At 40.6% G+C, this 27,567-nt stretch overlaps 1 protein-coding gene across 1 annotated transcript in view; it reads right to left on the reverse strand.

Annotated features, from left to right (window-relative positions):
- Nucleotides 1–27,567, reverse strand: part of LOC121368940 (solute carrier family 13 member 2-like) — a 66,520-nt gene that overhangs the window by 24,108 nt on the left and 14,845 nt on the right. Inside the window, exons 2-9 of the mRNA XM_041493703.1 lie at nt 25,277–25,533; nt 23,283–23,432; nt 20,317–20,432; nt 18,084–18,238; nt 16,482–16,578; nt 14,766–14,918; nt 7,978–8,106; nt 5,370–5,465 (exon numbers count right to left, since the gene is read on the reverse strand). Coding sequence (XP_041349637.1) covers nt 5,370–5,465; nt 7,978–8,106; nt 14,766–14,918; nt 16,482–16,578; nt 18,084–18,238; nt 20,317–20,432; nt 23,283–23,432; nt 25,277–25,471 — 1,091 coding nt within the window. The 5' untranslated portion in view covers nt 25,472–25,533. The remainder of the gene's footprint in view (nt 1–5,369; nt 5,466–7,977; nt 8,107–14,765; nt 14,919–16,481; nt 16,579–18,083; nt 18,239–20,316; nt 20,433–23,282; nt 23,433–25,276; nt 25,534–27,567) is intronic.

Consider the following 27,567-nt stretch of genomic DNA (forward strand, 5'->3'; position numbering starts at 1 on the left):
ACTGATCTTAAGTCTTGAACGTATCTCTGTGTATTTCTATACTTACGACACTGGTCCTAAACTTTTGTGTCTCTTTGTAGTCCTATACTTACGACACTGGTCATAAAGACTTCTTCGTGTCTCTGTGTAGTCATATACTTATCATACTGGTCCTAAAGTATTATATGTGTCTCTGTCTATTTCTATACTTACGACACTGGTCCTAAAGTCTTGTGTCTCCTTGTAGTCCTATACTTACGACACTGGTCGTAAACACTTGTTCGTGTCTCTGTGTAATCCTATACTTACGACACTAGTCCTAAAGTCTTGTACGTGTATCTGTGTAGTCCTATACATACGACACTGGTCCTAAGGTATTGTGCGTGTATCTGTGTAGTCATATACTTACGACACTGGTTCTAAAGTTGTGTTCATGTCTCTGTGCAGTGCTATACTTACGACGCTGGTTGTAAAGTCGTGTACATGCCTCTGTGGAGTCCTATACTTACGACAATGGTCCTAATGTCTTGTGTCTCTGAGTAAGTTGTTTACTTACGACACTGGTCCTAGTCTTGTACGTGTCTCGTTGTATTCCTATACTTACGACACTGGACATAAAGTATTGTACATATCTCTGCATAATCCTATACATCCGACACTGGTCTTAAAGTCATGTACGTATCTCTGTGTATTTCTATACTTACGACACTGGTCCTAAAATCGTGTGTCTCTTTGTAGTCCTATACTTACGACACTGGTCGTAAAGACTTGTTCGTGTCTCTGTGTAGTCATATACTTTTCACACTGGTCTTAAAGTACTATATGTGTCTCTGTGCATTTCTATACTTACGACACTGGTCCTAAAGTCTTGTGTCTCTTTGTAGTCCTATACTTACGACACTGGTCGTAAAGACTTGTTCGTGTTTCTATGTAGTCCTATACTTACGACGCGGTTCCTAAAGTCTTGTACGTGTATCTGTGTATTCCTATACTTACAACACTAGTCCTAAAGTGTTGTACGTTTCTCTGTGTAGTCCTATACTTTCGACTCTGATCCTAAAGTCTTGTACGTGTATCTGTGTAGTCCTATACTTACGACACTGGTCGTAAAGAATTGATCGTGTCTCTGTGTAGTCATATACTTACGACACTGGTCCTAAAGTCGTGTGTCTCTTTGTAGTCCTATACTTACGACACTGGTCGTAAAGACACGTTCGTGTTTCTGTGTAGTCTTATAGTTACGACACTGGTCCTAAAGTCTTGTACGTGTATCTGTGTAGTCCTATATTTACGACACTGTTCATAAAGTCTTGTACGTGTCTCTGTGTAGTCCTATACTTACGACACTCGTCCTAAAGTCTTGTGCATGTATCTGTGTAGTCCTATAGTTACAACACTAGTCCTAAAGTGCTGTACGTTTCTCTGTGTAGTGTTATACTTACGACACTGGTCCTAAAGTCTTGTGCATGTATCTGTTTAGTCCTATACTTACGCCACTGGTTCTAAAGTCTTGTACGTGTCTTTGTGTAGTTCTATACTTATGACACTGGTCCTAAAGTCATGTATATATCTCTGTGTAGTCCTATACTTATGACACTGGTCCTAAAGCCTTGTGCATGTTTCTGTGTAGTTATATACTTATGACACTGATCCTAAAGTCGTGTATGTATTTCTGTGTAGTCTTGTACGTGTCTCTGAGTAAGATGTTTTCTTACAAAATTGGTCCTAATTTCTTGTATGTGTCTCTGTGTAGCCATATACTTACGACACTGGTCCTAAAGTCTTGTTCATGTATCTGTGTAGTCCTATACATTGTACTTAAGACACTGGTCCTAAACTATTGTAAGCGTCTCTGTGTAGTCCCATACTTACGACACTGGTTCTAAAGTCTTGTGCATGTATATGTGTAGTCCTGTACTTACGACACTGGTCCTAAAGCCATGTACGCGTGTATGTGTAGTCCTATACTTACGACACTGTTCATAAAGTCTTGTACGTGTCTCTGTATAGTCCTATACTTACGACACTGGTCCTAAAGTCTTGTTCGTGTCTCTGTGTAGTCCTATCAATGTACTTACGACACTGGTCCTAAAGTATTGTACGAGTCTCTTTGTAGTCCTATACTTACAAAATTGGTCCTAAGTTCTTGTATGTGTCTCTGTGTAGCCCTATACTTACGACACTCGTCCTAAAGTCTTGTTCATGTATCTGTGTAGTCCTATACTCACGACACTGGTCCTAAAGTATTCTTGTTCGTGTATCTGTGTAGCCATATACTTACGACACTGGTCCTAAAGTCTTGTTCATGTATCTGTGTAGTCCTATACATTGTACTTAAGACACTGGTCCTAAACTATTGTAAGCGTCTCTGTGTAGTCCCATACTTACGACACTGGTTCTAAAGTCTTGTGCATGTATATGTGTAGTCCTGTACTTACGACACTGGTCCTAAAGCCATGTACGCGTGTATGTGTAGTCCTATACTTACGACACTGTTCATAAAGTCTTGTACGTGTCTCTGTGTAGTCCTATACTTACGACACTGGTCCTAAAGTCTTGTTCGTGTCTCTGTGTAGTCCTATCAATGTACTTACGACACTGGTCCTAAAGTATTGTACGAGTTTCTTTGTAGTCCTATACTTACAAAATTGGTCCTAAGTTCTTGTATGTGTCTCTGTGTAGCCCTATACTTACGACACTCGTCCTAAAGTCTTGTTCATGTATCTGTGTAGTCCTATACTCACGACACTGGTCCTAAAGTATTCTTGTTCGTGTATCTGTGTAGCCATATACTTACGACACTGGTCCTAAAGTCTTGTTCATGTATCTGTGTAGTCCTATACATTGTACTTAAGACACTGGTCCTAAACTATTGTAAGCGTCTCTGTGTAGTCCCATACTTACGACACTGGTTCTAAAGTCTTGTGCATGTATATGTGTAGTCCTGTACTTACGACACTGGTCCTAAAGCCATGTACGCGTGTATGTGTAGTCCTATACTTACGACACTGTTCATAAAGTCTTGTACGTGTCTCTGTGTAGTCCTATACTTACGACACTGGTCCTAAAGTCTTGTTCGTGTCTCTGTGTAGTCCTATCAATGTACTTACGACACTGGTCCTAAAGTATTGTACGAGTCTCTTTGTAGTCCTATACTTACAAAATTGGTCCTAAGTTCTTGCATGTGTCTCTGTGTAGCCCTATACTTACGACACTCGTCCTAAAGTCTTGTTCATGTATCTGTGTAGTCCTATACTCACGACACTGGTCCTAAAGTATTCTTGTTCGTGTATCTGTGTAGCCATATACTTACGACACTGGTCCTAAAGTCTTGTTCATGTATCTGTGTAGTCCTATACATTGTACTTAAGACACTGGTCCTAAACTATTGTAAGCGTCTCTGTGTAGTCCCATACTTACGACACTGGTTCTAAAGTCTTGTGCATGTATATGTGTAGTCCTGTACTTACGACACTGGTCCTAAAGCCATGTACGCGTGTATGTGTAGTCCTATACTTACGACACTGTTCATAAAGTCTTGTACGTGTCTCTGTATAGTCCTATACTTACGACACTGGTCCTAAAGTCTTGTTCGTGTCTCTGTGTAGTCCTATCAATGTACTTACGACACTGGTCCTAAAGTATTGTACGAGTCTCTTTGTAGTCCTATACTTACAAAATTGGTCCTAAGTTCTTGTATGTGTCTCTGTGTAGCCCTATACTTACGACACTCGTCCTAAAGTCTTGTTCATGTATCTGTGTAGTCCTATACTCACGACACTGGTCCTAAAGTATTCTTGTTCGTGTATCTGTGTAGCCATATACTTACGACACTGGTCCTAAAGTCTTGTTCATGTATCTGTGTAGTCCTATACATTGTACTTAAGACACTGGTCCTAAACTATTGTAAGCGTCTCTGTGTAGTCCCATACTTACGACACTTGTTCTAAAGTCTTGTGCATATATATGTGTAGTCCTGTACTTACGACACTGGTCCTAAAGCCATGTACGCGTGTATGTGTAGTCCTATACTTACGACACTGTTCATAAAGTCTTGTACGTGTCTCTGTGTAGTCCTATACTTACGACACTGGTCCTAAAGTCTTGTTCGTGTCTCTGTGTAGTCCTATCAATGTACTTACGACACTGGTCCTAAAGTATTGTACGAGTCTCTTTGTAGTCCTATACTTACAAAATTGGTCCTAAGTTCTTGTATGTGTCTCTGTGTAGCCCTATACTTACGACACTCGTCCTAAAGTCTTGTTCATGTATCTGTGTAGTCCTATACTCACGACACTGGTCCTAAAGTATTCTTGTTCGTGTATCTGTGTAGTCATATACTTATGGCACTGGTCCTAAAGTCTTGTACGTGTCTCTGAGTAAGTTGTTTTCTTACAAAATTGGTCCTAAATTATTGTATGTGTCTCTGTGTAGCCCTATACTTACGACACTGGTTCTAAAGTCTTGTTCATGTATCTGTGTAGTCCTATACAATGTACTTACGACACTGGTCCTAAAGTATTGTAAGTGTCTCTGTGTAGTCCTATACTTACGACACTGGTTATAAAGTTTTATACATGTATCTGTGTAGTCCTATATTTACGACACTGTTCATAAAGTCTTGTACGTGTCTCTGTGTAGTCCTATACTTACGACACTGGTCCTAATGTCTTGTACGTGTCTCTGTTTAGTCCTATACTTACGACACTGGTCCTAAAGTCTTGTACGTGTCTCTGTGTAGTTCTTTACTTCCACTGATCCTAAAGTCTTGTACGTGTCTCTGTGTAGTCCTATACTTACGACACTGGTCCTAAAGTCTTGTACGTGTCTCTGTGTAGTTATTTACTTCCACTGATCCTAAAGTCTTGTACGTGTAACTGTGTAGTCCTATACTTACGACACTGGTCCTAAGTCTTGTACGTGTATCTGTGTAGTCCTATACTTACGACACTGGTCCTAAGTCTTGTACGTGTATCTGTGTAGTCCTATACTTACGACACTGGTCCTAAGTCTTGTACGTGTCTCTGTGTAGTCCTATACTTACGACACTGGTCCTAAAGTCTTGTACGTGTCTCTGTGTAGTTATTTACTTCCACTGATCCTAAAGTCTTGTACGTGTCTCTGTGTAGTCCTATACTTACGACACTGGTCCTAAAGTCTTGTACATGTCTCTGTGTAGTTATTTACTTCCAGTGATCCTAACGTCTTGTACGTGTCTCTGTGTAGTCCTATACTTACGACACTGGTACTAAGTCTTCTTGTTCATGTCTCTGTGCAGTCCTATACTTATGGCACTGGTCCTAAAGTCTTGTACCTGTGTCTGTGTTGTTCTATACTTACGACACTGGTCCTAAATTCGTGTTTGTGTCTCTGTGTATTCCTATACTTACGACATTGGTCCTAAAGCTTTGTATTGGCGGAGCATGACTTTTCTCACATGTTTAGCAGTTGTCTCATTCCCCTTCTTAGCGAAACACGAGAAGCATCTAAAAATAAAACACGCCTTCTCAGAGTACTGATAAAGCAAGACACATTTTCATATCTCCTCAGTTCAAGGGCCATAACTTACAAAAAATAGGTAAATCACGATACAAGTCCAATTTTATTTGTAATTCTACGTGATAAAGCTACACACAGAATTTCGGGTCAATATTTTGATGCATTGCAAAAAGAAATGTCGAGAAAACGATATGTGGGACAGACGGATAGACAGAGAAACCGATAGGGGACTACTTTACAAGCATTCTGAGAGTACTTCTAAAGTAAAAAACGTTTGGTTTGTTTAACGACACCACTAGAGCAAATTAATTTATTAATCGTCTACTATTGTATGTCAAACGTTTGCTAATTTTGACATATAGTCTTAGAAAGGAAACCCGTTACATTTTCCCATTAGTAGCAAGGGATCTTTTATATCCACCATCCCATAGACAGGACAGCACATACCACGGCATTTGGTACACCAGTCGTGGTGTACTGGCTGGGACAAGAAATAGCCCAATGGGCCCACCGACGGAGATCGACCCCACATCGACCGCGCACCAAGCGATCGTTTTACCACTGGGCTACATTCCGTCAAACTGCTACGGCAATAATGTCGTCTACTGGATCCCACTCATGTTCTGCTAAGTTTCATTTCTGACAAAGTTATGGCCCTTGAAAAAACTGTCTTGAAAGTGGAACTTTATCTGGCCATATCCCTGTGAAAAGTGAATAAATTCCAACGACACTGATACTTGATACGTAACTCTACATGATAAAACTATGTGCAACCTTTCGGCTCTATATCCTCAGTCTTAGCGGACAAATGAAGGAAATGTTTTATTTAACGACGCACTCAACTCATTTCATTTACGGTTATATGGCGTCGGACATATGGTCATGGACCACACAGATATAAAGGGAGGAAACCCGCTGTCGCCACTTCATGGGCTACTCTTTTTCGATTAGCAGCAAGGGATCTTTTATGTGCACTATCCCATAAGCAGGATAGTACATACCACGGCCTTTGATGTGCCAGTCGTGGTGCACTGGCAGGAGCGAGAAATAGTCTAATGGGCCCACCGACGGGGATCAATCCCAGACCGACCGCGCATCAAGCAATCGCTTTACCACTGGGCTACGTTTCCTCCCCACCCCCAGCGAATAAATTCTGAAAATTTATATGTCGAACAGACAGACAGACAGAAGAGCAGTCAGAAAGACGGAAACGAAAATATAATCCCATCTGTTATTAATCATATTAACACGGTTAGGGTTTAAGCTCCGGAATATGTGATGACACTTTACTGTGGGGTGGGGGTGGAGGTGGGGGCGAGTGTCCCGAAGGGATTTCCTCTAACATTTTTAGTATATTGATTTCTTCATAAGTGCTATGTGTAGCAAATAACACCAATGCTAAAGAAACTAATCACATATTTAGATAAAACCGCTTAATGATAACCCCACAAGTAATGAACCTCCCAAGAATACAAGCATTCTAAAACAATACATATCCCATATCGGGCCCCACACATATTCATATCACCTAGTTCAAGGGTCATAACTGTGAAATATGGATAAATGCCATTTGTTGATAGAGTTATATCCCTTGATTAACCATCCATATAAATCAAACTGAATCTGGCCTCGGTGGTGTCGTGGTTAAGCCATCGGACATAAGGCTGGTAGGTATTGATTTCGCAGCCCGATACCGGCTCCCACCCAGAGCGAGTTTCAACGACTCATTTGGGTAGGTGTAAGACCAGTACACCATCTTTTCTCTCATTAACCACTAACAACTAACTCACTGTCCTGGACAGACAGCCCACATAGCTGACGTGTGTGCCAAGGACAGCGTGTTTGAACCTTAATTGGATAAAAGCACAAAACTAAGTTAAAATGAAATGGTCGTAACTCGGTGGTGTCGTGGTTAACCCACCGGACTTAGGCTGGTACGTAGGTACTAGGTTTGCAGTCCGGTACGGGCTCCCGCCCAGAGCGAGTTTTAACGACCCAATGGACCACTACACCCTCTTCTCTCCCACTAACCACTAATATAACAACTAACCCTTCTGTCCTGGACACACAGCATAGATAGTTGAAGTGTGTGCACAGAACAGCGTGCTTGAACCTTAACTGGATATAAGCACGAAAATAATTTGAAATTAATGTCAAAAATAGGTAAATCTCAATATCTTGAAGCCTTGCAAACAAAAATGTTCGGAAAAGTATTTGTGGGACATATTCTGAGATAGACAGACAGACAGGCAGACAGGCAGACAGCTAGACAAACAGACAGAAGGACGGAGAAAACCCCCCATATAGTCCCCTCCGATTGGACCGGTAGGGGACTAAAACGTTTATTTTATACATATGTATGCTCTCTCTCTCTCTCTCTCTCTCTCTCTCTCTCTCTCTCTCTCTCTCTCTCTCTCTCTCTCTCTCTCTCTCTCTCTCTCTCTCTCACTCTCTCCCTCTAGGTGTGTGCATGTGAGTGAGTGAGTATATCTTGCTTACGAGCTTCTGAGGAAGAATATCTGTAACCAGACCCACAGCACGATGAGAATGATGAACGAGAGCGGAAGTCCGTAGATCAGCCACGTGGCGAACGTGATCGGGTTGGTCGCGTTATACTGTTCAAACAACCTGCAAGTATATAATAACATACACGTGACGTCATACTGTTCAAACACACCGCAAGTACAATGTACACGTGACGTCATACTGTTCAAACACACCGCAAGTACAATGTACACGTGACGACATACTGTTCAAACACACTGCAAGTACAGTACACGTGACGTCATACTGTTAAAACACACTGCAAGTACAATGTACACGTGACGTCATACTGTTCAAACACACCGCAAGTACAATGTACACGTGACGACATACTGTTTAAACACACTGCAAGTACAACACTGACGTCATACTATTCAAACACTACAAGTAAAACATACACGTAACGTCATACTGTTCAAACAAACTGCAACTAAAACATTGACGTTATCAGGGCCGTACCCTCGGGTGGGGGTGGGTAGGGGGGGGGGGTAGTTGCCCCCCTGAGAATATCACTTGGTGTTTTTTTACTCCAGAAAATAGCATACACATATCAGGGTTTAATGTGTATAGTGTTTCATTTGTTTATAAAAGGTACTATCCCCCACCCTCTAGGATTTTGATCAGGGTACGACCCTGGTCATACTGTTCAAACACTGCAAGTACATCATATACATGATGGCATGCTGTTCAAACACGCTGACGGTACAACATACACATGACGTCATACTGTGTAAACACTGCAAGTACACCTCTGACGTCATACTGTTCACACACACACACACACACACACACACACAGAGTACAACATACACGTGACGTCATAATGTTTAAACACACTGCAAGTACAACACCGACGTCATACTGTTGAAACACGCTGCAAGAACAACATACACGTGACGTCATACTGTTGAAACACTTCAAAACAACATATACGTGGCGTCATACTGTTCAAACACGCTGCATGAACAACATACACGTGACACTATACTGTTCAAACACACTTCAAAACAACATACACGTGATGTAAAGCCTCTTCAAACACACTGTAAGAACAACATAAACGACAAGTCTTACTGTTTCAAAACATTGCAAGTACACCATGTGTGACGTCAGACTGTTCAAACACACTGCAAGTACAACATTGACGTCAGACTACTATAACACTGCAAATACAACATTGACGTCATACTACTAATATTCAAACACACTGCAAGAACAACATACACGTGGCGTCATACTGTTCAAACACACTGCAAGTACAACATTGACGTCATACTATTCAAACATGCTACAAGAACAACATACACGTGGCGTCATACTGTTTAAACACACTGCAAGTACAACATTGACGTCATACTATTCAAACATGCTACAAGAACAACATACACGTGGCGTCATACTGTTCAAACACACTACAAGTACAACATCGACGTCATACTATTCAAACATGCTGCAGGAACAACATACACGTGGCGACATAGTGTTCAAACACAATTCAAGAACAGCATACACGTAAGGTCATACTTTTCAAACACTGCAAGTACACCATTGACGATATCTTGTTCAAATACACCGCAAGAACAACATACACGTGACGTCATACTATTGAAACACAGTAAGAACATACACGTGACGTAATACTATTAAAAAACTGCAAGTACAACATTCGAAACAATTCCAATGACTGGTATATCAACCACTATTGTGTATTCTTGTTTTATGCAAAATTACATAAACAGGCCTAAAAAAAATGCAAAAATAATCAATTAGTTTGTGGTCACTCACCTGACGCAAAATTTTATTCTGTGTAACCTATTGTCCGTTTGCACGTTAAATTTATGACATCATTCACATAAATATAACAGGTTATGCAAAAGGAAAATGTGTTATGGTAATGAAGATTTATTGGGTTACCTGGTAATTTTCAGAGGCCTTTATAAATATCCTTTGCTGCACTTTTCCTATACGGGTATCTAAACACTGACTGTAAAAGATACCTGATACAAATAGCCTATGTGCCAACTTCAGGATTATTTTTTATTTAGACCAAGTGTCAGAAATACCAAATGTTAGACACTAATACTAAAGTACATGTACCTAAAGTTTAAAATGTGCCGATATGCCTTTAAAAAATTTGATATTTTTTTCATGAGATGTTGTATTGAATGCCTTAGTCAAAACAAAACAAAAAGGTAAGAAGTGTGAATATGTCAGAAGTTGAAGTTTGTGAGATCAAATGAACATTCATATAGTAAAAACATGCTCCTGTTCTTTAAATGACTGCGAACTAGCCCATTTGACGGTCCCCCCCCCTCCTCCCCCACTATAAGCCATTAAATAATGGTAATAACATAGACATGAAGTAGGGTTTTATCACAAAGACTCCAATATTCAGCACCAGTTCACCTGTTGTTTGTGTAACCAAAGTACAACACGCTAAATCGAACAGGCAAAATCCTATCGCATGTCAGTGACTGTTGTTAATCTGTATATTGTCCAATTATTAGGCCACGTCAACTTATGGTCATTAAAACCTCCACAGATGACGCATAAAGACCCCCAAACACAAACAAACAATTAGCTTAAGAATATGATGAGACATTTTTATAAGTGTGGACTTTTTATAATTGAAATATTTGCTTAATTTCTCAAATGGTCTGTGTCATTCTCTTTTGTAGATTTTATCACTTCCCTGTGTTACTTCATTGCTTCACAAACTGTGTGTGGCTGGTTGGTGTGGGGTTTTTTTTGGGTGTGTATATGGATATGTATGTATCGAGTTTAACTGATATTTTGTTCCCATACGAATTCAGTATGACGGATGTCGAGGTGCGTGCATGTCCCGTCTGACACACGTTTACAGTGGTGACCGTGACCTTGCTGATTGTTACTGATCATCATAACACAGCTGGCATGGCTAGACTCAACTTGATCCGGATGATGCAACTCATATCAGGAAATATGATAGAAATTTGTTTCACATTTTAATCCAGATTCTTTCCGCAACGCTAATTCTTAATCAAAACCCCTAAAACCTGATCCTGGAGTGGTTTAAATGTTTTAACCTAAAACTCATATTAAAATGATGTGAATGATTTATCTGTACATGGTAATTGACCTGTCATAGACAAAATATCTTAAATAGTATGATACATCTGGAAAACTTGCAAAAAGATAATAGTAATTTATTTGTATACTAAAAGGCAAAAGTTATTGTAACATGGATTGTTTGGAGTAATAAATTTGTGAATGGATTTATGGATGTAAACCAGAAACAGCTCGAAGAAATGCAAGCAAGCAGTTGTTGCAGCGATTGAATGTTTTGTGCAAGAAACATGGAATATTCGGGAGAAATCCTGTCCAGTGTTCACCATAAAAGGCCAGACATTCAGTCAGTACATGTACGGGGCGTTTTCTCATACTCTATAAATAAAGATAAACATCTGGCTTGTGTCCACACACACACACCCCCACCAACCCCCGCCCCACACAAACATTAGATATTGTGCCACCACCACCACACACACCGCACCCCACTTTAGATATCGTTCCTACGGACTTGTCTAGTACCCACCAGCCCCGAAGTCGACACTAGACAGTACAACATATACGTGACGTCTCACTGTTCAAACACGCTGCAACTATAACATTGGTTTAAACAATATTTATTAACCATTAACTATGCGGTTTTGGGATCGGCCAACAGGCATGAGTCTATATTAAGGCCTCTCTCCAGCATTGACGTCAAACTCTTCGATTAGCAGCAAGGAATCTTTAATATCCCACAGACGGAATAACACATACCACGGCCTTTGATATACCAGTCGTGGTGCAATGGCTGGAGCGCGAAATAGCCCTACGGGCCTACCAACGGGGATCGATCCCAGACCGACAGTGCATCAAGCGAGCGCTTTACCACTGGGCTACGCCCCGCCATCATACTCTTCAAACATACTACAAGTACAACATACACGTGACGTCAGACTGTTCAAACACTGCAAGTACAACATACACGTGATTTCATACTCTTCAAACACTGCAAGTACAACATACACGTGACGTCATACTCTTCAAACACACTACAGGGACAACATACACGTGACATCAGACTGTTCAAACACTGCAAGTACAGCATACATGTGACTCTTGAAACACCACAAGTACAACATACATGTGACGTCATACTCTTCAAACACCGCAAGTACAACATACACATGATGTCATACTCTTCAAACACTGCAAGTACAACATACACGCGACGTCATACTCTTCAAACACCGCAAGTACAGCATACACGTGATGTCATACTCTTCAAACACTGCAAGTACAACATACACGTGACGTCAGCCTGTTCAAACACTGCAAGTACAGCATACATGTGACTCTTGAAACACCGCAAGTACAACATACATGTGACGTCATACTCTTCAAACACCGCAAGTACAACATACACATGATGTCATACTCTTCAAACACTGCAAGTACAACATACACGTGACGTCATACTCTTCAAACACCGCAAGTACAGCATACACGTGATGTCATACTCTTCAAACACTGCAAGTACAACATACACGTGACGTCATACTCTTCAAACACTGCAAGTACAACATACACGTGACGTCATACTCTTCAAACACTGCAAGTACAACATACACAAACACCGCAAGTACAACATACACGTGATGTCATACTCTTCAAACACTGCAAGTACAACATACACGTGACGTCATACTCTTCAAACACCGCAAGTACAACATACACGTGACGTCATACTCTTCAAACACTGCAAGTACAACATACACAAACACCGCAAGTACAACATACACGTGATGTCATACTCTTCAAACACTGCAAGTACAACATACACGTGACGTCATACTCTTCAAACACCGCAAGTACAACATACACGTGACGTCATACTCTTCAAACACTGCAAGTACAACATACACGTGATGTCATACTCTTCAAGTACTGCAAATACAACATACACGTAATGTCATACTCTTCAAACCTGCAATGACAACATATAATTATGTAACTTCATACTAGACAAACACATGACAATAAAAAAAGGAAACATTTCTATGACGCGAGTTAACTGTATTTACAGTCACGAGATAGAGTTAAATGAATACAAAACCAAGCTGTAAGTAGTATACCTGTTTTGTACCATGACTGTAATAAATAATAATACACGAGTACCCGATGAAGACGAATCATGTTACGAGTGGTTACCAAATGTATCGACGGCCGCAATAACCGTGGACTAACTGGGGGAATCACGAGTGATGGATGAGGTAACTTCCTTGTACCCACGCACCCATTATCACGTCTTCGTAACGTCACTATGGCTAGTTATAAGTATTGTCTGTTGTTGCTTTTACGTCCAACTGGGTATGAACCAAAACCAAAAAAAAAAGGTATCCATAAACTTATGTGTGAAGGGCTTCGCAGATTATTATTATTATTAGGTTCCCAAGCCTTTTCGGCTGGGAACATATTGTTTTTGCTGGGATCATTATTACTATTATTATTTTCAAGCTGTTTATTTTGTCATTTTCTGAGAAAAGTTCTTGACCGATTTCGTGGAAAATCGTTTAGGTAATTAGTTCCCTCGCAGGTGGAGGGGGGGGGGGGGGGGGGGGGGGAACTAAATGTATTAAATTGTGTTAGGTATATTTAGGTTAGGTGTATTGGCCTCTATCGCAAATTATGTGAAATTATTTAAGAAAGAAAAACTTTCTGGGCCCATATAGCTGAAATTTGGTAAGTAGTTAAACCCACAAGAGGGAGTGATTTTATTAAAATTGTGTTTATAGGTTATTTGTAATGGCCTCTACCTCGAATTTCGTATTGTATGTCAGGTATGTCTATTTACAGGTCTCTATTTCTTTACTTCGTATTTAGCCTGCTCACAATGTCATCAAAATGATGTAGCGTACAGGATCACAAACGTCATATAGATTGTTTGGGATCCACCACTAAGTATCACTATCTATTACGTAGTTTACTAAAATTCCTTTTACTTGTATTCACACTGCTCACCTATGCATCGTGCGCCTTTCTGCGCTATGTGTCCTTTTGTGCCTTTACTGTGCCCTTTTGCTCCTTTATTGCGCCCTTTTGTGCCGTACGCTCTTTGCGCTCGTATGTGCTATTTTGTGCTCGTCTGCGCCTCTATTGCGCCGTCATGCGCTCTTTTGCGCCTCTATCGCGCCGTCATGCGCTCTTTTGCGCCTCTATTGCGCCGTCATGCGCTTTTTTGCGCTCTTTTGTGCTTGTCTGCGCCTCTATTGCGCCCTCATGCGCTCTTTTGCGCCTCTACTGCGTCCTTGTGCGCTCTTTTGTGTCCTTGTGCGCTCTTTTGCGTCGTAAATCCCTATGATCCTCTGCTGCGTCATTCTGCGTTCTGCAGAGTACTTGTGCGCTCTTTTGCGCCTTCACTGCGTCCTTGTGCGCCGTGTTTGTATAAGTGATGGATTGTTTGTTTCCTATGCATCTCTGCATCCCATTTCCGTGTGTGCTGGCAAACATTCCCTTCCTGCTGGTTCTAAGTTCTGTCCTGTGCGTCTTTTGACTTGGGGAATCCACAAGCCGGCGAAAGCTCGGTGCTCCGCCTCTTATATACGGGTGAAAGTGTACCACGTGACTGACTGCCTACGTGTCTGAGGGTACCTGACGTCATGCTAGTGTATCTTCATCATACGCAGCCTTAATTAACAGATCACAGATGTACTTACATATCGGACTGTCCCTTGAGGATTAAGTTAGGAGCGCTCCCAGTCAAAGATCCCATGCCGCCGGTGTTGGCGGCGTACGATATACACAACAACATCGCTTTACATACTCTGAGGTGTTTGGCGTCCTCCTCTCTCTGGTCTTCATCGGGCACACTACAACATCAACACAACAACATGTTATACGACATTAAGACAGCAACATGTTATACGACATTAACACAACATTTTATTCGACATCAACACGGCAACGTGTTATACGACATTAACACAAAATATGTTCTACAATATCAACACAACAACACGTTCTACAACACCAACATCTAAAGTTGCACAACATCAACACAACATGTTTTCTCCGACATCTAAACATGTACAACGACATCAGCACAAGAGCATGTTCTGTTTGACATCTAAAGATCTACTACACCATCAGCACATCAGCACATCAGCACATCGACAGCAAGAAAACATATTCTCTCTGACATCTAAACATGTTCTAGAACATCAATACAAACAACATGTTCTCTTTAACAACTAAACATGTACAATAACATCAACACAACATGTTCTTTCTGACATCTAAACATGAACACCAACATCAATACAACAACGTTCTCTGTGACATATAAACGTACTACACTATCTACACAACTTGTTCTCTCTGAAATGTAAACATGTACTACATCAACACAGCATGATTTCTCACAGCATTTTCACACATCACGAATTGACATAAAAATCGTATTCGGAAAAACACCATGGAATGGTCTATTTATTATATACATATTTCTTAATTTTTGACAATATCTTTCGCTTTTTGGTAATATCTTTCACTTATCCTATCGAAAACACGTAACGTCATGATATTTTTCTTCCTATGGAACTTTCACAGAAAATTTACTTGACCATAGACTTTTAAAAAGAAATTTGAATAAAATTTATCTTTATTAACATTTATTTAACAATACTGCGGTGCAAACATACCTGACAACGCGATCCTCTACAAACTCTCACAAAAACAAAACGAGTCGAACGCCGTTAAATTCTTACACTTACACTTGATGACACTACATTGTGTCATTATTTTGCAGCTTCGTATTCAATTCGTTTTAGATATTTTGTCGTAATTGCACTTCGTGTCCCCTTTTTTTATTATATAGGTAGTTGTTTAAATTACATTTTTTATTTTTTACATTCGGTCAGATGCATTGTAATCATCAAATTTAAAAACGAAGAAACGAGACAAAGGGAGATAATTTAATCATGCACTTTTACAAAAAAGTAAATACGATTTCTATATTTTCACTGTAGCTAAAATACAGTGAAAATCAGACTTTACACCGGATATGACTTTTATGGTTTCGGTAGATCTATATATTTCATTGCTATGTATATAATAAATTGATATATTACATCAACACAACAACATGTTCTCTCTCAGATGTAAAGATGTACTATAACATCAACACAACAACATGTTCTCTCTGACATCTTAAGATGCACTACACCATCTACACAACATGTTCTCTCTGACATCTAAACATGCACTACACCATCTACACAACATGTTTTCTCTGAAATCTAAACATGTACTACAACATCAACACAACATGTTCTCACTGAGATGTAAAGATGTACTACAACATCAATACAACAGCGATATAGTAGCGCTACAATTGCTTCGAGAATCTGTAGACAGATGTGTCATAGCAGTACCTGGTCCGAGGTTTGTTCACATGGTCATGATGGACACCACTGTTGGATGTTTTTGTCTTGGATACTTCTTCCATCTCTGCCGTGTATCCCTCTTTCTCTGGAATTATTTTAGAATGACATTAGTTATTAAGTTCCGCATTTAACTTGAAATACTTGCCATCCAACGTTTAGGTGTCAACATTGATACAGTTAACATGTGTCCAGTGAAAGGTGGTGTATAGTTAAAATCGGCGGAGTACATCAGAATATAATTATACAAATGAACCGTCTGTGAATTCTGCTTAAAGACATTCAAGGTGGAAACCTGTTTCGGGATACGAACCCAGCAAGTCCGTAGCAACCTGGACACACGAACTTGTACGGGGCGTTTTTTCATACTCTATAAATAAAGATAAACATCTGGCTTGTGTCCACCCCCACCCACCCCCCACACCAATTAGATATTGTGCCACACACACCGCACCCCACTTCAGATATCGTTCCTACGGACTTGCCTAGTACCCACCACCACCACACCTCCACTTCAGATATCGTTCCTACAGACTTGCCAAGTACCCATCAGCACCACACACACCGCACCCCACTTCAGATATCGTTCCTACGGACTTGCCTAGTACCCACCACCACCACACACACCGCACCCCCACTTCAGATATCGGTCCTACGGACTTGCCTAGTATCCACCACCACCACACACACCGCACCTCCACTTCAGATATCGGTCCTACGGACTTGCCTAGTACCCACCACCACCACACACACCGCACCCCCACTTCAGATATCGGTCCTACGGACTTGCCTAGTACCCACAACCACCACCACACACACCGCACCCCCACTTCAGATATCGGTCCTACGGACTTGACTAGTACCCACCACCACCACAACACACACCGCACCCCCATTTCAGATATCGGTCCTACGGACTTGCCTAGTACCCACCACCACCACACACACCGCACCCCCACTTCAGATATCGGTCCTACGGACTTGCCTAGTACCCACCACCACCACACACACCGCACCCCCACTTCAGATATCGGTCCTACGGACTTGCCTAGTACCCACCACCACCACACACACCGCACCCCCACTTCAGATATCGGTCCTACGGATTTGCCTAGTACCCACCACCACCACACACACCGCATCCCCACTTCAGATATCGGTCCTACGGACTTGCCTAGTACCCACCACCACCACACACACCGCACCCCCACTTCAGATATCGTTCCTACAGACTTGCCTAGTACCCACCACCACCGCACCCCCACTTCAGATATCGTTCCTACAGACTTGCCTAGTACCCACCACCACCACACACACGCCGCACCCCTACTTCAGATATCGTTCCTACAGACTTGCCTAGTACCCACCAATATCGTTCCTACGGACTTGCCTAGTACCCACCACCACCACACACACCGCACCTCCACTTCAGGTATCGGTCCTACGGACTTGCCTAGTACCCACCACCACCACACACACCGCACCCCACTTCAGATATCGTTCCTACGGACTTGCCTAGTACCCATCAGCACCGAGGCCGATGGCTTAACATTATGCTGGTTTGTTTTCGTTTAGAAAGTGATGAGAACAAACCCATTCCATGTACGGCTTGATCGTCACCAGCGTCGACGCCTTCCTTCACCTGTTGCAGTATGGCTTGTGCGATCGGGACCATCATGGCCGTCGTGGAAGTGTTGCAGATCCACATCGACAGGAACCACGTGACCAACATCAAACCAGCCATCACCCTGCCAAATACAAAGGTATGACAACAATTCGCCATACTCCCTTCTTCAAACACACATCCACCCCATTCATCAACGTCACAAGATTCTAAGTAATTCAAGGTTTTCTGTTACTCATTAATTAGTTTACCTTTTCTTCCAACCACCTCACCAGACGTGAATTCAAGGAGCTGGTAGTGCGCACCCCTCCCGCCTGTCTATAAAATCTCTGCAGCCACCTCATATCATTCATTTCAAATTATTTTCGTGCTTATATCCAATTAAAGTTCAAGCACGCTGTCCTGGGCACATACCTCAGCTATCTGGGCTGTCTGTCCAAGACAGTGAGTTAGTTGTTAGTGGTTAGTGAGAAAGAAGAGTGTGTAGTGGTCTTACACCTATCCACTATGCCATTAAAATTTGCTCTGGGTGGGAGCCGGTACCAGGCTGCGAACCTTGTACCTACCAGCTTTATGTCCAATGGCTTACCACGACACCACCGAGGCCGGTTCAGCCACTCCAAGTCAGAAATCCTTCGACGGACATGGCAGTGGGTAGGCTAACAATATTTGTTTTGCACTTTTGGCTAAAAGCATGAAAACATCACAAGTATTATCAGATACGGACCCAAGTCAGCAGCGCCCCCTGGTGACCAGAGTGGATCTGTAAATGTTCCCCAACCCTTTCTGAAATAGTATTATGTATAGACTATCAAAACGTTGTATAAACACATGGCCTAGCTTCTGCTGTGAAATGGCATACACTTTAAAAGAAAACTGAAGGGCTAATCATCAAAACTGCTTCACAAAATTGCATCCTTTACTAGAGAGCCCTGCTGTTTAAGTTTCAATTTCGCCACTAGTAGAGCATCATAGAATAGCCATGTGTCAAGTGTAAGAACTATCCAATCAAAACTGTAGGAAATGTTTTAATATATATATATATATATATATATATATATATATATATATATATATATATATATATATATATATATATGAAGAGTCCAGGCGCAAAACGCCATATAAATCATTTTCTTTCTAGTTTTTAGTTAAAGCCATTACTGTATGTCAGTAAGGGCTAATCGTAGGCCCGCTGATTTGCTGCAAAACGTGATTGATCCTTATGAAATTGTATTGGGTAAATCACGTTTTTTTTTTTTTTTATCAAAACGCGATATACGCCAATTAAAAAAATAATTTTTACTGAAAATGAAAAATGGATATATCGTGTTTTGCGCCTAAACTAATTAACTCTCTCTCTCTCTCTCTCTCTCTCTCTCTCTCTCTCTCTCTCTCTCTCTCTCTCTCTCTCTCTCTCTCTCTCTCTATATATATATATATATATATATATATATTGAAAAAACCACAGCGGATAAACTGCTGGACAATCAACCTGAAAACAGTGGTTAAAATCCCGTCAAAGCTGGCTAACACTTTCATTCATGTTTCTCATCTATCACTCTCTGCCCATCATTCTCATTATTTTAATATAAAAAAACTTTTAAATTTCGCCCATGATTTCAATCTGTTTCGACCCTTTTTGTTAGTGTCCTCCGACTGTCTTCTGAGCTGTCCACACCATCACCTACTTCCTCCACTGGTACAGTCTCTGTTTACTTCCCTATACCCATATGGCATCCTTGTCCTCTGCCGCTAATAAAGTTGATTATTAACTAACGACCGCCGGTAATAGGGAATATAGTAGGTGGTTAAACGTGCCCCCAGAAGTAACCACTTAACACTCTGCAAAGTGGTCAGACAGAACCAACAGCTTAACCATGGCATGAGTGTGGCGCTTATAGTCGCCAATGGAAAGACAAGGACTGGAATTTGAAGGTGGACGGCGAAAGAAGTTGAAAGATAGGAGGAGCTAACAGATGTTGGAAGAAATCAGATGGAATTGAAAGGAGAGAAAGGAAAGGCGAACAGTGGGAAAAATAATAAATAAATAAAAATAAAACCTCAAGAAGAAGATAAACCTCAAAGAAAAGTTGTGGGATGGATGGACGGATGGACGGAAGCAGGACAAGTCGGTATTTGTAAAACTCCGCCCACAAACGTCATAGCGGAGCTAAAAAAAGAAACTAATAACATATATACCATCTGGGTTCGGAACCAAACAATAAAAGGACGCCTAAAGCCAATCGTTTGTGTAGATTCCACCTTTCTATGGCAATGGCTATCATCAGTCCTCCGATAAACAGCATGGAAGTGTCCTGAAAAAGTTAAAAGTTTGTTTTATTTAACGACACCACTAGAGCACACCGATTTATTAATCACCGGCTCAGTGTAGAGGTATATGTAATTCCGTGGGACTTGAATGGTTCCATGTTTTTCAAGCCAAAGTCATTTTGCATTGCACCCAAAATCGACTTATAGCATCTTATGTATGTGAGATGTATTTTTTCTTAAGAACATAGGTGGATAGCTTAATATGATGAGCATTGCACAGATAAGGCCCAATAATATGTATGAATATTGTGTACATGGTAATAAAACATGATAATAACCATTTTTGACTAAATATAGTTTTTAAAAGTTTTATTTTCGTGACAAAAACTAGATTTAGTTTATCTGAAAATATTATCAAATTTATATATGCTTACATTATTTCTGTTTTTTAGATACCATAGGTAGGTAGGTGGGTAGGTAACTAGTTTTATGTGCTCATATACCACTGGGGTTTCTAAAACGCCCATCCCGAGTCTGACCTCCGATATTATCGGGGACCTGACTCGGAACAGGACTTAATTTTATTAACAGATAATTTTTTATTTTTTTATTTAAGACCTAATAATAAATGGGGGAAGGAGGTAATAGGTACCATAAAGGAATATATGACATTTTTTTATTATGGTGAACATACTATATTACCTGGCGTTAATATTTATATACATTTACGCTTTTAATTAAACTGATTTACATATATAAGTCCATTACATATAGTGTAGGGTTACTGCAGATCCAAAACATAAGCCACATATAGTTACTTGTTTATACAGAACGATGTCCACATTTTCTATTTCGTTTTTTTTTTTAATGTAAATAGCTGACATCAAAGGAACAGACCCTAGTTTTTAAACACTACAGCATATTTTTCACTATTAGAGCCGTTTATGACCACTGAAATCAAACATTAGGCCTACTTATATTTTATACTTTAGATTATCCATTTCCGTAGAGCTGAAGTGTTTCTAGTCATTCTGGAGTTTGTAGTACCACAAATTGCATTTTCATATTTGTGAAAACGCACGTGCCTCTGAGAAGTAGCGGTTTATTAATTCGAGTTCTAGTCTACTTTTAAGGAAATTTTCTGTTTTAACGTCACAGACTCTTCTTTCATTCTATTGTAACTTTATCCAAATGAGTTACAGGTTTGTAAATTAAGTAAACTTAGTGTCCATTTTTACGGGTTAAAACTAGGGTATGCGCCTTTAAATATTTACATAGTCCATACTAAACAAGTTTATTTAAAATCTTGTATCAATTCTAGCTAATAAATATTTCAAAGGTAGCATCAGAATTAATGCCAAACGCGGTTCTTTTGGAGAAGGGTTATATCCATCTCGTCTCTTTGGGTTAAGTGACTTACATATTAATTATGTTGCAAACATTCACAGGGTTTATATTACACTGGTTAGTACATATGTCCATTGCATGTATGGCGACCAGGAACGTGAGCAGAACAATGTTTCCACGAAAGATGGTAATAGAGCTGCAGGTCTGACAGATCTCGGGTACCAGATGGCATATGGGCCAGAGACATTCAACTAATAGGAAAGTTTGAGTCATCTATGAAGATCGGTCAAAAGTTGGGAAAATCTCAGACACCATGAACAGACCAAATACACCCAAAAAACATTGCTGAGATATATCAAGTTGGGAGAGATGGAAAATATATTTAGAGAAAGCACAAAATAGATGACGCATTGAAGTCTAAGCTGTCAATGACATGACGTGCAGACTTACTAAAATGGGCAAGGACCAGAGTGGTATATTTATGAAGGAATGGCTTGTATTTCAGAACTGTTCAAGATGAATAATCGTTTCTTCAAATGAACTCTATCTCACAATAAATCCAGAGACCAACAGAATCTTTCTTGAAGCAAGACTGTTCAAGGCTTTAATACATTCCTTGCCAAGCAGAGAATGGTTCTTTCAGCAGACACATGTTGCTTCATTTCGGTGATGCTGTCAGTGAAGGACATTCTAAGATTCAAATACACACTATGGACCGTTTTCTTGGACATCTGAGAAACTCAATATTTTTTATAGCTATTGGTTGTTTTTAATGCTAGAAATACTTTTCGATATCTGAATGTCCATGTGATTCCTTGAAGTCTAAGACCCAACAGGTGTCTTCTATTGCCAATGTTCCTTTGGTTGTTGTGACAAAATGTTTTCGTTCATTCGTAGGGTCAAACAAAGTGTACATGGGGCTGTAAAACTGTGTGGATGACGCCCAATTAGTAGTGAAAGACCCACTACCCATTTTACAGTGACAAGATGATGTACATCTCTCCGCAGACGTACTTGTGCTTTAGTGAATTAGTTGAAAACACTAGCAGAGAGCCGTGAGCACCCTACTTTTGAGACACCGAGCAGTCCCTTATTGACAGACTCTAAACACCCCTTTTTGACAGAAACTGCGCACCCTTTGTGGTGGATTTGACCAAATGTGACATATCATCTATTAGTTAGTACACTAAACATTTCCCCTCCCCCTTTTCAAATTCCTATATCCGCCCCTAACAAAAACAAAACAAACTTTTATTTCTGTTTGAATGTAGTTTACATTTGAATTGGGTACATGCCAATAATATAAAGACTTTATACGGCGACACCTTATTTCACTTAGCGCCTTGAACTGATTTACAGTGATGACTTTTGGTTACGTCAAAATGATTTTGGGACCATTTGTTTTTTGAATCTATATAAGGTAGTGGTTATAAATATCACTTGTTAAACAAATAACATTTATTGATTTATTATTCATTTACTTATTTATTTGTTTATTAATTTATTTAAAAACAACAACACAAAACCCCACACACCCATATACTCACATTCATATAGGTAGATGACGTGTCTCTAGCTGTCAGAATACCCATCATTGGACACAGAAAAACTGGTAGTAATGACGTCACAGCGATGGGAATCGCTTCGGTGATCCAAAATATGGCCATTAACAAAATGAGATATGCGCAGCGATATGCCTGCAAGACAAATGCATTTTATTTTTAATTAAAGTCCGCTTAATGCCTCGGACCAACAAAACTATATCATTTCTCAAACATCGCAGCTGTATTGCCCAACACGTTTAGTCCATCTACGGCAGAGAACACTCCATACAATATTTGTTTTAGAATTTGTGATATTATTCTCCAGAAACACATTATGCTTACATCCAGTTAACGGAAAATCACTTCAGAGACCGGGCGTTGGATGGACGTGTCTGAATATTTTAAGGACATAGGCACGTTAATAGAGTTAAAAGAAAGAAAAGAAACTGCATAACATTATAATATATGACTCACCAGTCTCGCTGCCATATACTGCATAACATTATAATCTGTGACTCACCAGTCTCACTCGCATATACTGCATAACATTATAATCTGTGACTCACCAGTCTCACTCTCATATACTGCATAACATTATAATCTGTGACTCACCAGTCTCGCTGCCATATACTGCATGACATTATAATCTGTGACTCACCAGTCTCGCTGCCATATACTGCATGACATTATAATCTGTGACTCACCAGTCTCGCTGCCATATACTGCGTAACATTATAATCTGTGACTCACCAGTCTCACTGCCATATACTGGGTAACATTATAATCTGTGACTCACCAGTCTCACTGCCATATACTGCATAACATTATAATCTGTGACTCACCAGTCTCACTCTCATATACTGCATAACATTATAATCTGTGACTCACCAGTCTCGCTGCCATATACTGCATAACATTATAATCTGTGACTCACCAGTCTCGCTGCCATATACTGCATAACATTATAATCTGTGACTCACCAGTCTCACTCGCATATACTGCATAACATTATAATCTGTGACTCACCAGTCTCACTCTCATATACTGCATAACATTATAATCTGTGACTCACCAGTCTCACTGCCATATACTGCATAACATTATAATCTGTGACTCACCAGTCTCGCTGCCATATACTGCATAACATTATAATCTGTGACTCACCAGTCTCACTGCCATATACTGTGTAACATTACAACCTATCACTGTATTGCCATTTCGAAATAAAAACACACATACACAAATACAAACACATAACATACATACGTACACACGTAGACATACACAGACACAACAGTGAGAAAGACACACACACGCGCGCGCGCACGCACATATACACAAGTACACACATATACACACTCATATGCACATAACATACATACATACACACGTATACATATACAGACACAACAGTGAGAAAGCCACACACACAGGCGCGCGCGCGCGCACGCACATATACACACGTACACACATATACACACTCATATGCACACACACACACACACACACACACACACACACACAAACAAACACACATACATATACAAACATACACTTACACACTAGGCCCGTACGCAACATTTTTAATGTGAGGGGAAGTGCGAATTCCTCAAAAAAAAGTGGGGGGGGGGGGGGGGAGAAAAAAAACCAAATAAGATATTCACCCATCCACACCCCCAACCCTTCCGGAAAAAACAACAACAAAAAACCCCATCACTGTAAACAACAAGTACTTATTTACATTAAGCACACCATTTCGGTAGTTTCAATACACCAATACTTCTAAACGACCACTTGTTCTCAACGATTGCTTATTAACGGCTGGGGTAAATTCAGTCAACCGCTTGTCGCCAACGTTCGCTAAACTGGTTAATGCGCTCCACGGTAAACCAAATGGCTACGTCGGGAACCAATCAAATAGTTCGCGAACGTTAGCTAAACGTTTGCTGACTGAATTGCCCCTGGTGTAGCGAGGTTTGACCTTGACCTGTACTCACCGGGTCCTCACCAATGTAGAACAAAAAGATTAATGCAATGGGCGTAATCACGCAGACAAGAAACCTCCACGCAGCCAGGATCTGCGAACACGCGCTCGGCCGAAACGGCGCTGCGACCATGTCAACGACGACATCATGGTCAATGACTCGAGCCGACACGCCGTAACACGACGTCCCTTTCCGTGGTTCGTCCATTTTCCCCGAATTTCACCTGTCAACCCGACACCTGGCGTCTTCTCTGTTGCACACTTCGGGATCTGTCGACAAGTACACGAGATTAGTTGTTGTTGTTGGTGGTGTTGGTAGTGTTGTTGTTGTAGTAGTGGTAGTAGTAGTACATGTAGTGTTGATAAATAATGATAATGATGTTCATACGATTACTATTATTAATAATAATGATGACGATGACGACAATGATGACGATGATGATGGTGATGATGACGATAATGGTGACGATGTTGATGATGATGGTGATGATGATGACGATAATAATAATAATAATAATAATAATAATAATGCGACTACAATATGACGGCATATATACCCTTCACGATTTTGACACATCACAGAGCACTCTATAAATCTGAGTGATTACTACTGTTAATTTTGCTGTTTGGATGTTATGCGTTGTTTGTCTTTGAACTAGTGATGCGTACGACGTGAAGATAGCCTGGTGGCTATTATCATGATTCATACTAGGTAGAATTCAGCGTCATGTAGCCAATATGTTCAATGTTTTACCGTCTGTGATCTGCTGACTATGGGATAGATACCAACAGATCCAAAATGCTGATGATCGACCGCGTTCAGGGCGTTTCAGGGCTTTCCAGGTCAATCACACAAGTCCAGGATCGATTAATCAGAACCCAGGTTCTACGAAATCGAGCTCAAACAGCGACTCAAATGGCTACACAGTTACAACAGGCTACTGGAGTCTTAGTAACGGGTCATCTGCATGGTCGGCCACCACGTGTTGTACCACCGTTAACGAATTGCCACATAGTAAACAGGTGCCAATGGTGTACACAGCGTAGAAACTGTGGGAATCGTCGATGGTCTCGTGTAATGTTTTCTGACGAGTCCAGATTCGGTCTGGACTTCTTGGATAGGCGTGGTCGCGTTTGGCGACGTCACAATGAACGCCAAGCAAACGTCAAACTCAGGCCGCATGACAGATCTGGTGGTGGTTCAGCTATAATGTGGGATGGCATCACTATACCTGATAGAACACCACTCCATACTGTTCAAAGGAGGGTGACTGGTCAGTACTACCGGGATAACATACTGGCACCGATTGTTGTCCCGTTTGCTTGTCGTGTTGGTAGACGGTTTGTGTTTCAAGATAACAATGCTCGGGCCCACCGTGCACATGTCGTAAATGACTACCTTCAGCAGCAAAACGTTACCAGAGCGCCATGGTCAGCAATGAGCCCCGACCTTTCTCCCAAAGAGTCCGTCTGGAATATGATCGGGAGACGTGTACGGCGACGTCAACGGCCACCGGCTACATTAGCTGAATTTGGCTAGGCGCTGCAAGAGGTATGAGACAGACTTCCTCAAATGTCACGTCGAACAAACGAATGTGTGACGAATCGTGATGGTATTACAAAACGTGAATATTCAATTTTCAGCTGGTGCTGAATCGAGGTTTCACAACCTCGCCGTTACTGTTTAAGGATAATGGTAAGTCACCATTTTGAGTGTAGTCGGTGACGTCACAATAAATTGCTTCCCGCTCTTTACGATTAAAAAGCATGCTACATGTATTAAATTCCGTAGCTAATATACAATTTGAAAACAAAACGAAATAATAATATATAACACTTCTGAAAATACCGCCATCTTTAATTACTAAACATGCCGATCTGCGGAACTCACTAAACGTTTAGTACTGTTACTGAAGTATATTAGGTATCAGGTCTGAATTTACGAAGTTTGTGTCTCTTAAAGGCAGGTGTTTAAGCATTGTAAATGTCTGTAGTTACATGGGTGTAAGACTTAAACATGTATTTAATCATTGTAAATGTATGTAGTTACATGGGTGTAAGACAAACAGGTGTTTAATTATTGTAAATGTCTGTAGTTACACGCAAGTAAGACATAAACATGTGTTTAATCATTGTAAATGTCTGTAGTTACACGCGAGTAAGACATAAACAGGTGTTTAATCATTGTAAATGTCTGTTGTTACATGCGAGTAAGACTTAAACAAATGTTTAATCATTGTAAATGTCTGTAGTTACACGGGTGTAAGACATAAACAGGTGTTTAAGCGTTGTAAATGTCTGTAG

This window comes from Gigantopelta aegis, chromosome 3 (genome assembly GCF_016097555.1).
Source record: "Gigantopelta aegis isolate Gae_Host chromosome 3, Gae_host_genome, whole genome shotgun sequence".
In the NCBI taxonomy this organism is placed as follows: Eukaryota; Metazoa; Mollusca; class Gastropoda; order Neomphalida; family Peltospiridae; genus Gigantopelta; species Gigantopelta aegis.